The 13,228-nt window shown below is 41.2% G+C and overlaps 1 protein-coding gene across 2 annotated transcripts; it reads left to right on the forward strand.

Moving 5' to 3' along the window:
* Window positions 1-1,373: 1,373 nt before the first annotated feature.
* On the forward strand, window positions 1,374-11,663 carry LOC139950860 (2'-5'-oligoadenylate synthase 3-like). Of its 2 annotated transcripts, none has more exons than XM_071949693.1 (10): window positions 1,374-1,583; window positions 2,508-2,796; window positions 3,130-3,511; window positions 4,484-4,632; window positions 5,738-5,976; window positions 6,293-6,578; window positions 6,803-7,178; window positions 7,557-7,647; window positions 8,218-8,290; window positions 9,058-11,663. In XM_071949693.1, the coding sequence occupies exons 1-10, from the start codon at window positions 1,389-1,391 to the stop codon at window positions 9,102-9,104; spliced, it is 2,127 nt and encodes a 708-aa protein (XP_071805794.1). In that variant the 5' UTR covers window positions 1,374-1,388; the 3' UTR covers window positions 9,105-11,663. The 2 variants fall into 2 exon arrangements, with proteins under 2 accessions (XP_071805794.1, XP_071805795.1); XM_071949694.1 differs by having other exon boundaries at window positions 5,741-5,976.
* Window positions 11,664-13,228: the final 1,565 nt, after the last annotated feature.

Raw genomic sequence — 13,228 nt, forward strand, 5'->3', positions numbered from 1 at the left:
TTATTTATTTGTGTACTGTTGAATAGCCCTTTCGAAATATCGGCTCCAGATTCGGCTTTGGCTAGTAGCGCGGCTGTTTTGATAACTGCGCGTGCTTTATACGCGCTCAAGGCTTCAGACGACAGAACGGAGCCTGAGGTCGAATCCAAAGCCGAAGACGTGGATTCGAAAAGGCCCTATGTTTGCTGATCAGTTAAGAGTCAACAATTATTTTATTGGAGACCGTACAGTGTACAGCTTTCTCCTCTCAGAAGTGATGATACATAACTGGACACCTTTGGTGATAATTGTCAAATACCCGAATTCTCATTTTGGTGTATCCCAACATGTATAAAATAACAACCTGTGAACATTTGGGCTCAATACACCGATCCATTAAGCCAGGCCCAATTATCATTGACCAATCACAACCGCGAAATCTGATCACCATTTGAACCGTTTGGTGATCTTTGCACTAATGGTGGTCGGGTTTCGCGGCTGTGATTGGTCAACTGGTAAGGAGGCGGGGCGTAATGGATCGGTCTATTGGACTCCGAGGTTGCAAGAAAATAAAGTAAGAAAAAACCCCTGTTGCACAATATTGTGTGTGCTTCAGATGCCTAAAAAAGGCTTCAGACCAGATATATTTTTTTTTCAAATTCAAATATTTTATTCCGGAATCGCCTCTTTAAAAAAAAACTATGTTTACGGGAGGGAGTAATTTCTCAAAGGTTTTATACTATCAACAGCTCTCCAGTGCTCCGTACCGAGTATGTTTTAATGCTATTATATACTTTGAGTAATTAACAAAAAATGGCCACTGCCCAGTGCCATTAACTATACCCCTACAATAGGTAATTGTTAAGCGCGGTGTGTAGTTACAGCGCGGTGTAGCTGCGGGGACGATGCACACACCCTCGATCCCAGTATGTGTGTGTGAGTCAGTTTAGAGCTGCCTCACGCTACCTACGACTGTTGCATGTGTAACATCGCACTGTGAATGTTGCATGAAAGGCAGACAAATACGACTTGTCATCAAGTCTAACCCCCCCCCCACCCCCACCAAAAAAAAAAACAAAAAAAAAAAAAAAAACGAAAAGTGCGTCTTTAACTGAGCAGGCCACACACCCTGCATTAATATTAATATCATACACAGTGGTTTGTCCAATCAGATTGCTTTAATGATGCAGGGAGATTTGAATAGAAAGAATTTGCATGTTTACTGCTAATGATCTGTGGATTATCATAATTTATTGGCGGATTTTTCACAAAGGTCAGAAAACGGGGAATTCCATGACACAATCGATCGCTATGAGAAATCATGGGTAGGGAAAAACCAAGTCATCGCAGAAAATCAGCAAACCAGAGTTGCAGTTGAACTTGGAAGGATTCATAAACTCCAGCTCACAATGGATGTGTCTCCCAGATTCTTAGAGCCTTGGTGTATGGATCCAAAGACATACAGTCTCGAGACATGGTATAATGAGAATATCCAATGTGGGACGGATGCTTTCGACAGTGACTGCAGAAAGGCAATCGACGAAGTTGTCCAAAGGATTTGGTCATCGGGCGGTGTCCTTTTCAACTTTAACAGAATTGTTAAGGTGTGTATATATGCCTTCAGTAGAATCCATAATCTATATTTAATCTTTAAATTATATAATGTATACAAATAATCTATAATGTATAATCTATAGTCTATAATCGATAATGTATAATCTGTAGTCTATAATTTATAATCTACAAGCAACAATTTATGTTCAATGTTCTATAAATAATGGCTAAAATTACACACCCGGCGACTTCTTATCTCCCTTAATTTCAAAAGCCAAACTTATATCTTTACATGTCCAGAAAGGTTCACAGAATGTTTACAGAGAGGCACAGGTACTTTGAACTTTTACAGAAAGTCAATTCATCATGAAAACGACCCTTTTTGGGGTCTATGGTGAATCACTGGTGATGCTTAAAGGCAGTGGACACTGTTGGTAATTGTCAAAGACTAGCCTTCACAGTTGGTGTATCTCAACTTATGCATAAAATAACAAACCTGTGAAAATTTGAGCTCAATTGGTCGTTGAAGTTGCGAGATTGTAATGAAAGAAAAAACAACTTGTCACACGAAGTCGTGTGCTTTCAGATGCTTAGTTTCGAGACCTCAAATTTTAATTCTGACGTATCGAAATCAAATTCGTGGAAACTTACCTCTTTCTCGAAAACTACGTTACTTCAGAGGGAGCCGTTTCTCACAATGTTTTATAATTATTATCAACAGCTCCCCATTACTCGCTACCAAGTAAGGTTTTGCGCTAATAATTATTTCGAGTAATTACCAATAGTGTCCACTGCCTTTAACTCTACCCCTATAGTTCGATAGCTTTCTCTCGGGAAACACAAATCGAAGTATGCCTCGGGGTTATCAAAGTGTGAACAGTTCGACAAAATTCACCCCTGCGATTGCCCGGGAAATTTTGTAGAGTGTGAATAGTGTTTTTCACATCTGCTATTTTGTTCACTTTGTTCTGCAGGGTGGATCTCTTGGTAAAGGGACCATGGTGAAGGACCTTTCTGATGTCGATCTGATCGCCTTCATTAATCCACCAAACCTGGCCCCCATCGTCAGACTCGGACCAGCCGAATACAAGCGCAAGCTGGCCGTCGTCATCCGGGATCTTCACTCAGCTTTGAAGAGACTGACGTTTGTGTCTGATGTTAGCAATAATGACCTATTGGTTTACTTCAACATCAGAGTGGGTAGAAGGTGTCTGAAGGTCAATTTTCTTCCCACTTCAGACAACTGTGCTGGCCACGGTCGAGGTTAGTCGGTTTGAAAGCGCGCAAAGTCAATCGTCATGAAATATCTTGTCCTAAAACTAGTTAGTACAGGAGGGATAAGATGAGAGGGTGATTTTTTTTTTTTTTTGCTGCATCGTACAATTTTTTTATTAAATTATGTAAATTGTTTGTATTTCAAATTTTTATTGAACATCATTGTTGTTACTTTTTAATGAAGTTCTAATTATTATTAAAAGCGTTTTAAATGACAGTGTTCTTAGCCTTTACACCTTCAAACATCAGCATAAGATCTTATGGAGGGGTTGCACCAATATTAATCATAATTTTATAAGTAAATCAATGTTTCACCGCCAGCTCACTCAGATATGTTCCGTGCCATGCTGCAGCTTCACAACGATAAGGACAGGGAGTTCTACTCCGCTTCCCTTGCCGAACATCAGCTCAGCTTCGTGGGTAGCCAGCCCCGGTACGTGAAGGAGCTAGTCCGTCTCGTAAAGTACTGGGCGAATGACTACCTCCCTGGGTATCTCCAGAATTCATACGGCCTGGAGCTGATCACCATTCACCTTTGGGAGAAGGCTGGGAAACCCGTTCGATTCAGCAAAGCCCAGGGGTTGAAGAGGGTCCTACGTGCACTGACAAGGTTGACAGCACTGCGTGTCACTAGCTGGTCTGGCTCCCGTCTGTACGACGCTACACTGGCACAAAGCGCAATTACACAGCTTAGAATGATAAAGTAGGTGAGACGTTTAATTTCCTTTAAGGTTAATTCCCACCAATGTCCTGAGGATCTCACTTGCTCCAAATGGTGGATCATTGGGGATCCCATGGAGGATCATCGGGGATCCCATGGAGGATCATTGGGGATCCCATGAGGATCATTGGGGATCCCATGGAGGATCATTGGGGATCCGATGGAGGATCATCGGGGATTCCATGGAGGATCATTGGGGAGCCCATGAGGATCATTGGGGATCCCATGGAGGATCATTGGGGATCCAATAAGGATCATTGGGGATCCCATGGAGGATCATCGGGGATCCCATGGAGGATCCCATGAGGATCATTGGGGATCCCATGGAGGATCATTGGGGATCCAATAAGGATCATTGGGGATCCCATGGAGGATCATCGGGGATCCCATGGAGGATCCCATGAGGATCATTGGGGATCCCATGGAGGATCATCGGGGATCCCATGGATGATCATTGGGATCCGATGGAGGATAATTGGGATCCCCTGGAGAATCATTGTGGATCCAATGGAGGATCATTGGGATCCCATGGTGGGGATCCCATGGAGGATCATTGGAGTCCCATGGAGGATCAATGGAGGTTGATCCAAGATGGAGTAGGTTCAATACACAAGTCTATCATGCAATGGTTAAGCCGTGTCCGCATCAGGCGGCTTTGGTTACGGCTGTGGCCGGTCATAGCCACATCCTGACCAGTATTTCGGACATCACCTCAGTGACAGAAACATTGGTTTTTTTTGTCTTCAGTTTATGTCTTCCTATGGGGGACTTTTGAGACGCTTGGTGGCAGCAGACTTACCAGGTAAATTTATTGTTCTCGGTAATATGCGCATGCTCAGAACTACGTAAACAATGGAAATTTACCTGGTAAGTCTGCTGCCATCTAGCATCCCAAAGTCTCCCAATTCATCCTTCAGTTCAAGTATGCTATCGTTGTTTCTTTGTTATTTTCAGTCCGATCGTGTTGGACCCAGCCAATCCGACGAACAATGTCTGTCAGCTCTACCAGCAAGGGACCAACGGGAGAGAAATTGCCTCAGCCGCCGGGCAGACCCTCCAGACTCAACTCCTGATGAAGGTCAAAGTCCGTCAAGGGTGGAAAGGTGAGGGCAACGAGCTCATCATCGAGGCGATACTTTTTTTATTATATTAATCTTTGAAACTAAACTATTTCATTATCAAATAATAATATTTGCCGGTTATTAAAAATACATGTATACCTCCAGTTCTGCTAAAAGATATACATTCACTTAAAACATGGTTTAAGGTTAGCATCCATTGCATTGTACCTCATGTAAACCTTCAAACAATTCATTTGCTGTTACAAAAGTCGATTCTTACTCAAGTCGGTATCCATAGCAGCCAGAGAGTTTTTCTCTGGAAACTTGACAAAATGTTGTCAACATAAGGCCGAGTAAAAAAAGAAACATGTTTAGTGTCCGGGTTTCTCAAAAAAGGAAGAAAGAAGGGCTTTTTATTTTTTAGTTTTTATTTCAAGATGGCCGCCATTCTTTGTTAAATTAATGTCAATTATGCATTGTTTTTTGTACTGCTGAAATACACAAAACATTAATAAAACAGTTTGGTCGAGGCATTCAGACAAGACAATCAGTTTTTGCTGAGATGATTTAAAATAACCCTATTTAAAAAAAAAAAAAAATCATAAAAAAAAGAAAAATGTTCATACAAAAATAAAATAAAAAATAAAATGAAAAAGGAGGCGGCCTGTAAAAAAGAAGCGGGCGGGACGCTAAACATAATTCTTTTTTTACTTGGCCTAAATGATTATGAACGACATTCTAATACCCACAGATCTATAAAAACATCATTATGCAATTTGTTGCAATTTCTGTATCCTACAAAAGTACCCAGGCCCGTAGAATTTATTAATTATAATCACTTTGACTAAAAGTACAGTATAACGTTTCTTGCCTATCATTTTATACGGCACCGCGATAAAGACCATGTGAACATGTTGCCGATGTGGCAAGAAATTCCATGCCCCCTTTCCCGGAGATTTGCCCCCCTCCCCCGACCTGGGTACAAACTTCCTTTGATGGTGCCCTCCCTTTATTTGAAGCATCCACATCCAGTCCATGTTAATTTCCCATGGGGGACAGAATCTCTGGGGGACAGGATCCCACATGACACCGGCCGGTCTTTATTGTTTACGGATCAGTCTAAAAACTTCCCTTTCTAAATCTTCAGCAGAGGGCGCCGGGAGCAACTTCAAGGCCGCGCAGGGAGGAGCACGGTCCGTCTTGGAGATTGAAAAACCCTGGTGTTTGTCTCAGGGTGATCTAGAGACTTGGTACAACGAGAACATACAACTTGGAACTGAGGAATTCGCAAGGGAGTGTCAGTCAGCAATCAGCCGCGTGGTCAGATTTGTCCACAGCAATTGCTCTCTGGATATTCTGGAGTTTGATGTTGACAAAGTCGTAAAGGTTAGTCACAAAAAAATCCACCGTTCTCTGTGTAAATGCCGCATGTTCAGAACTGCGTAAAATATTAAGGAAATGTAAAGTCTGCTGACACCTAGCGTTCCAAAGTCTTCCAATGTCAAAGTGTTTTCACTCGTGGGCTGGATTTCACAAAGAATTAAGACTAGTCTTATCTCGAGTAAGGATGAATACTCGTCCTAACTTTATAGGACTGTAGTCTCCTGTGACTAGTCCTAAAACTCTTTGTGTAATCGACTCCTGAATCTTTTAAAAAGTATGTACATTCAACCATTCTTGTGATCTGTTCCACCATTCGCAGGGCGGATCGCTCGGAAAAGGCACTATGGTGAAAGACCTCTCTGACGTGGATCTGGTTGCGTTCGTCAACAAACCCTATGTGCAACCCATAGCAGAAATTGGGAAAGATGCGTATAAGGAAACTATAACAGGAATAAACTTCAACATAGCGTCCACTTTGGAGCTTAACCCGGACGTGAAAGACATAAAACACGATGAGTACGTAGTGAAGTTTGAGATCGATGTCGGCAGTCGATGGATTGAAGTCGATCTTCTTCCCACAACTGACAATATTAAATCTCATTCTTGTAAGTGAAATGAAAACACATGTAAAAGTTTAAGTTAATCTATCATCTAACATCTATAACAGTATTGAAATCAATTTAAAACTATTATGTCAACAATAAATTTGTTTTCTTGTGGGACTCTCCCGTTTAAATTAACCTTCATAAATCAGCCTTCCATAAAATTAGCAGTGGTTAGTTTTTGTTTACGCTGTGTTCATTTGTTTTCTTTAACTTTTGCTGCTTAGCTTATGAAGAAATGTTCCGGTATATGCTAAGCAAAGGGCACGGAACGAGGCAGTACTGTTCGCCTTCATTAGTTCATCGTCAGGTGCAGTTTGTTAAGGAACAACCCGGCAACGTGAAGGAGTTGATACGCCTGGTGAAGTATTGGGCGTCTAGATTCCTCCCTAAGTATCTCCAGAAGTCATACCCTCTGGAGTTGATCACCATCTACCTTTGGGAGAAGGCAGGTAGGCCCGAACGACGACTGAACAAAGCTCAGGGTTTGAGGAGCGTCTTGGAGGTTCTGACCAATCTGGAGGAGCTGTGCGCTTCTTGGCAGTACATGCACAAAGATGAGCACATCACACAAGCCATTATCAAGAAAGACAACATGGAAAGGTGAACTGACTCATTCTGTTTGACCGAGAGTAAGATTCAATGTTTGTGAGGCAAAACTTTTAACTTGCCACCACAAACATCAAACGGGGAACTTGGCACAGGCATCTGCAACTGCCGCAAAAGGAAAACCACTATTGTATCACAGCATTGTTTTTGGATAACAGTAAACATACAGCCCTCGAATACATACAATTAAAAACTTAAGAACTCTTCAACATCTTAGATATTGTATGAAACTGATTCACGCTTTAACTCTCTGACGTCTGAAAGAATGCAACAGAAACACATGAGACTAATAGTTTAAGTCAGCTATTAACATTCTATATGCCATAATTATTGTGATCTGTACAAAAAGATACAATTTTTTCCTTCCGCTAGACCAATCGTTTTGGACCCGGCCAACCCCACGTTCAACGTTTGCTACATGTACCAGTGGAAGGATAAGATAACTGGGGATCCTTTTATGAAGGTAAGCAAATAAGGGTGTATACAGTACTGCACCTAATATATGAGGTGTTATAGTAGGCAGTCACACCTTTAAAACTTCCGAGGTCTGAACTGACCCAAATTCCGGATCCACGGAGGCCTGGCCCATTTCTGGTTTAAAGAAGAAAAAAAAGAGATTTTAACTCAAATTCTGCGTGAGGTTAAAACATCTGTTTAAACAGATTCCGGGTCATCTGACCCAGACGGGTCAGGTCCCACGACACCCACCCGATCCCGATGGCATCCCGAAGTCCCAGAGAATTATGTTACCCGGAGATTTTGTCCCCCATGGGAAATTTATAATTATGGGCTAGAGTAGGATGATTCAAAACAGGGCGCTATCAGAAGAATTTTGTACGCAGTTGGGGCGGGGGCGGGGGCACAGAATCTCCGAGAACAGAATCCCCTGCCACACCGGAACTTTTTAGAGTTTCAATTTTTCAAAGAGACGGTGGTTTCCCAAATTAATGCTGGCTTATGAGAGCGTCATCAGAGCTCACTCGCGGATTCTGCTATTGGACTCATGCAGTGTTTTCAATTCTAACTCATGCAGGTGATAAAGGCAGCTGCCGAAAAGACCCTCCGGACCACCCTGCTCAGTGACGTCACTGCGTGGCCAAACTTGAGTGAGTAGGGCGCCCTCAACCGAAGCAAAGAGCGGTATTTTTAGTAAAACATTGTGTACACATGCTATTAATTTTTCATGCTTGGGCTGCCCTTGCGAAAGAAGGGTAGACTACCTAAAGTGGCCTCATCTTTCCTGGAAAAATAAACGCAACCCGCACAAGGGGTGCTTTTTGTCGACCATGACTGGAAACTAGTTTCTGACGTAAAGTTCACTGACCGAAACAGTTTTTGAGAGCTACTCGAAAATGGGTCGGTAATCGAAAACATGACGTAGGTACATCTCATGAAATTGCATGTTCTTAAAATACACAGCCTTCACTATATTTTCAAGTAATGCAACTTTTACAGTCTTTGTAATTTCATCAACATTGTTTAATCAAGGGTATTTCATTTTAAAAAGAATTCCATTGAATATTTCCAAAAGTTTGTTTTAGAGTCAGCCATCTTGCAAACCAAAGCCTAACCGACTCAATTAGCGTTTGGTCGGAACAGCCTCGCTCGTCACCGCGGTTCAACCGAACACGCGAAAACGCTAAACCGATGACCAAAGCTCAGCTCAGACATGTTTCTGGTTGAAACCCACATCACCAGTAAAAAAAAAAAATAGACAGATCCCTGTCTTTATCTGCAAGGATAAAGACACAGGCACTTGCTTTTCGGAGCCAGTGATTTAATTGGCAACATTAGTTTTACGTGCAGTGGGTAAACATGCATAGCAGTGAAGTAAAACTTGTAACCTTTCCATTTGTGTTTTGATTGGTCTTAGGTGGCAGTTTTATACAGCTGACCTTTTTCAACGTAAAATGCAAATAGGTGAAAGGATTATGGACGGAGATTGACCTAGGCTCGAGGCCACTCTCTGACGTAGGGTGCGTTCGTTTAGCTTCCCTGTGGGTCGACCCCGCAGTGCTCACTCGGGTGAGCCCCTGAGCTAATCGAACGATCACACTCGCCCTCTCGAGGTGACGGCATGCACCTCAGGTCACACTCAAGTGACCCACTCCACAAGCAGGGCACTGGGGGCTGACCCGGGTGAGCCCCGTCAAAGCTATTCGAACGTACCGGGGCAGACCGGGTCGACCCAGGGAAGCTAAACGAACGCACCCACTATTGAAGAGCATCGAAGTGTGACGTCAGATGTTCAGGCTAAGTAAATAAAGGGTTTGCGGATGTACGTCACTCAAAATAGCGAGACAATCATGTGCCAGGCTTCCTTCTCATGATTGATTGTTAAAAGAGATATTACTAGTTGCCACGAGAAAGAACTTGAAGACGGCAAGTAAACAAAACCGACAAGCCGAAATGACCAGACAAGCATACCTTGCTCAAAGTTTCGATTTAATTAAGACGGTTCAGATGTAATATTCTAATACACTCTATAGTCTTGACTCTAGACCTTCGTTTGTGTATTTGTTCGCCGTTAGAGGGCGAAACATCGACTGCATCGGAGGGACTGGGCAAGTCTTCTTATTTTTCAGTTCAAACCAGCTTCGAGTCAGATATCTTCTTGAGTTCCGCGATATCGGCGACAACATTTAAAGGCCCCGAACACTATTGGTTATTACTCAAAGAATAATTGTGAGCATAAAAACTTCATTTGAAACGAGCAATGGAGAACTATTGGTAGTACAAAACATTGTGTGAAACGGCTCCCTCAGAAGTAGCGCAGTTTTTAAAAAAGGGGTAAATTCTCACCTAAAAAGACTTCAGGACTAAAACTGTTTTACGCATCCAAAAGCACACAAATATTTTGATCAAGAAGGGTGTTTTTCCTTTATTATTCTCTGGCAAATTCGATGCCCATTGTGTCAAAATGTTTACAAATTTGTTATTTTGTGCGTGTGTTGGGATACACCAAGTAAGAATACTAATCTTTGACAGCTACCAAAGGTGTCCAGTGCCTTTAACAAAAATACATTACCAATCAATACTACTTAAAACTCTAGTTCCAAGTGACATTTGAGCGGAGCAGAATACTTGTTTACTTTTCAAATTAATTATACGAAGTTATCAATATTTTAAACATCGGCATCAGGTTATGATATTAAGTAGGCCTATCCACACTTGTCAAATATATTCGGGATATTCTTTAACAATGCATTGTGTTTTGGGAGTAAAAAATGTATAGTTAATATGCTACGGGGCGAGTTAATAACAGGAACTAATCGAAACATTTCCGAAAACGTTACTTTTGGGCAACTCTCTTATAGGGTGTCCTTGTGCATGGTGAAAGCGTTGTCCAAAATATATTTTGCAGATGGTTAATTGGAACACTGTCTATATTTACATAACTTATACTATTATTATTTTGCTGTTGTGTAACTTAACGAATATGCCTATAATATCAATAGAAGAAAACCTAGGAAACCATGATTAAACAGCCCTATTATTATGTCGAAGCAGCCTAACTAGAAAAGAAAAGAAAATCGAGAAAGGCAAGTTGAGATGAGCTGTTTTGCCATAAAAATGGGACGAAAGTGTAAAAAGAGGCAGAGATAGGACATAATAATATTCATATCCATCATGCTTTTGCAACGTTTAAATTTTTATTTTTTAACTTTGTTTAATTTGACTTTCATTTTGCCAGGGAAGGGATGAGTATGCCTAACACAAAGTGTGTTCACTTTGTTAAAACAAAACTTATTGGAGATGAAGCGCTAAGAGTTCAAGTCGGGTAACGTGCGGTGATGTTGACAATATATTGGTGACTAAAGGTACACTATGCTGAAAAAACTACGTCATTAATAACGTACCAAAATGGAATGCAGCCAGCAAAAAAAAAAAAAAAAAAAAGTATTACAAATGAGGTCAAAATTATATAGACATTAATTTGGATAATATGAGCATGTTATATTATGATAATGAGTAGGGTAGATGGCCTAAGCTTTCGATCCAAAACTTTCGATCCGGACTTTCTTTTTGATTAGCATATTATATAATTTAAATTTTAAAGTAATGAGCAAGTAAGTACATGTTACATGATTTAATGAGGATTGAAGTAAGTATATACATGGTTTAGAACGTTTAGGCTATGTTTTATTAGGCCATTTATTTTTCACAACAACGGCTTGTGTGCTCCGGTTTCTGCACCGTCCGCGCCTCTTTGGGGTTTAGTGTGGCGTGTTATGGCCGAGCTGCCTTTTAGTTAACCGGACTTTTGTTGTTGCTAAACAGACTTTAATGAGCCCTGGCCTCCAAAGGGAATGTGGGTTTGTAGAAAATATTGTACTAATCCTTTGGGTAGAGTAATAAAACAATATTGGACTTATGTTTCACGTAAAGAGGTACATAACTATTGCTGACTCATAGTCTCGGCTCGGTAAGGTCGTCGCTGGTGGCTACAGCCTGTGTAGCAGGAGACCCCCCCCCAAATACTGCGAACTCTTTACAAACTTCTTCTGATAGATAGTGCCCTCTGTTGAGCCTCCAACCTCAGGGTGGGGGGGGGGGGGAACACAGAATCTCCAGGAGACAGGTAAGCAGGGCAACTGTCTTTCTCCGCTGGGATAAAGACAGGTACTTGCTTTTCCGAACTAGTGATTTCATTGGATACAACCACTTCATTGGATGAACGTGCAGTGACGTATTTAAGCTTTGTAAGGTGATTACAATGGACGGGGATTTCCCCCGGCCAGAGACAACCCTCTGGCGTTATTCACGAGCCTCGAAGTGTGACGTCAGATGTTCAGGCGAGGAGACAGATTTCTGTCGCCACCCCCCCCCCCCCCGATGTAAGGCCACATAAAACAAAAATTGTCGATCGTACTTTATTTTGCGGATGGGGGAGGGATGGAGGTTTTTTTTGTTTTTTGTTAAAGTTTGGTTGACATGCCAAATATGAAATCAAGAATAAAGAAATCATCACAGTCACTATAAAACAGAGGGTTTGTGTGTTTTTGATGTTTTCAATAGTTTTGTCAAACAAATTTTACTCCTAAAATGACATTTTCTGTAAACTTCTTCAAACAACTAAGCACAGTGTAGCACAAGTAATTTGAAGAATTGTTCTTGCTTTGCCAACATAAATAAAAACCTTCTTTAAACATCTTTTCAAACCTGTACATTTTGAAAAAAATATCAGCTGAAAAATGTGGGTAGTAAAAGTATAAAGAGATATCCAGACATGGAAAACAAAAAATAAATAAAATAAAATGGGGCCGGGGGGTTTTGAACGGTCGGGCGGGGACGATCAACAATTTTTTTGGTTTTATGTGCCCCAATCTCACTGCAGTTATCACATCATCTCCGCATCGCAACACGCGTATGTAGGCCCTATTGTTTTATGGCTTTAAAACATCAACAAGAACGTCTTGTACCAAGACTACCACGTTTGCTGCAGCCATTCTGATGCGTGTTTACAAGTTGATAATAAATGTTATCAAAATTACACACTACATTGTACACACTGTAAATAAAATAACAAATAACATGTTTTATTTTTAGAAACAAACTTTAGACTAGTAAAAAAAAAAAAAAAAATGGGATTTCGGAATCGCGAGATTAAAACTAAGTCTTTTACTCGTTTTGGGTCATTTTCCAAATGATTCAAGTAAACTCATTAACTAATGTGAGTTTTTTCCTTTTATCTATCTTTGTAATAATATCGTGCAAATAAACCGTGAAAGTAAGCATGAATTAAAAAAACAAAAATGTTTCAGCCTAAATCAGGTCCCAAGCTATTAATCTTTAGGGCAAAACGTTCTTAGCGTGCTTTTTGTTGTTGCTAGCTACAATCCCGGCCAAATTGCTTGGGCCACTCTTTCTTGACGTTATATACAACAATTCCCTGTGCACTTCCCATTCACATTCAAAACATTTGTCCCCCGCCCCCGCTCAATGTTGACTGTAACTCATAAGACAGTCGGCAATTGGAACCAACATTGATAGGGGCAGGCGGGGGGTGGGGGGGGGGGGGCAACGAGATATGGCCGAGATTG

This window comes from Asterias amurensis, chromosome 18 (genome assembly GCF_032118995.1).
Source record: "Asterias amurensis chromosome 18, ASM3211899v1".
Classification (NCBI taxonomy): domain Eukaryota; kingdom Metazoa; phylum Echinodermata; class Asteroidea; order Forcipulatida; family Asteriidae; genus Asterias; species Asterias amurensis.

Coding starts and splice junctions, on each gene's coding strand:
- LOC139950860 (XM_071949693.1), top strand. CDS start 1,389: ATGGATGTGTCTCCCAGATTCTTAGAGCCTTGGTGTATGGATCCAAAG. Junction 1,584..2,507: donor ACTTTAACAGAATTGTTAAG/GTGTGTATATAT, acceptor TTTGTTCTGCAG/GGTGGATCTCTTGGTAAAGG. Junction 7,179..7,556: donor AAGAAAGACAACATGGAAAG/GTGAACTGACTC, acceptor TCCTTCCGCTAG/ACCAATCGTTTTGGACCCGG.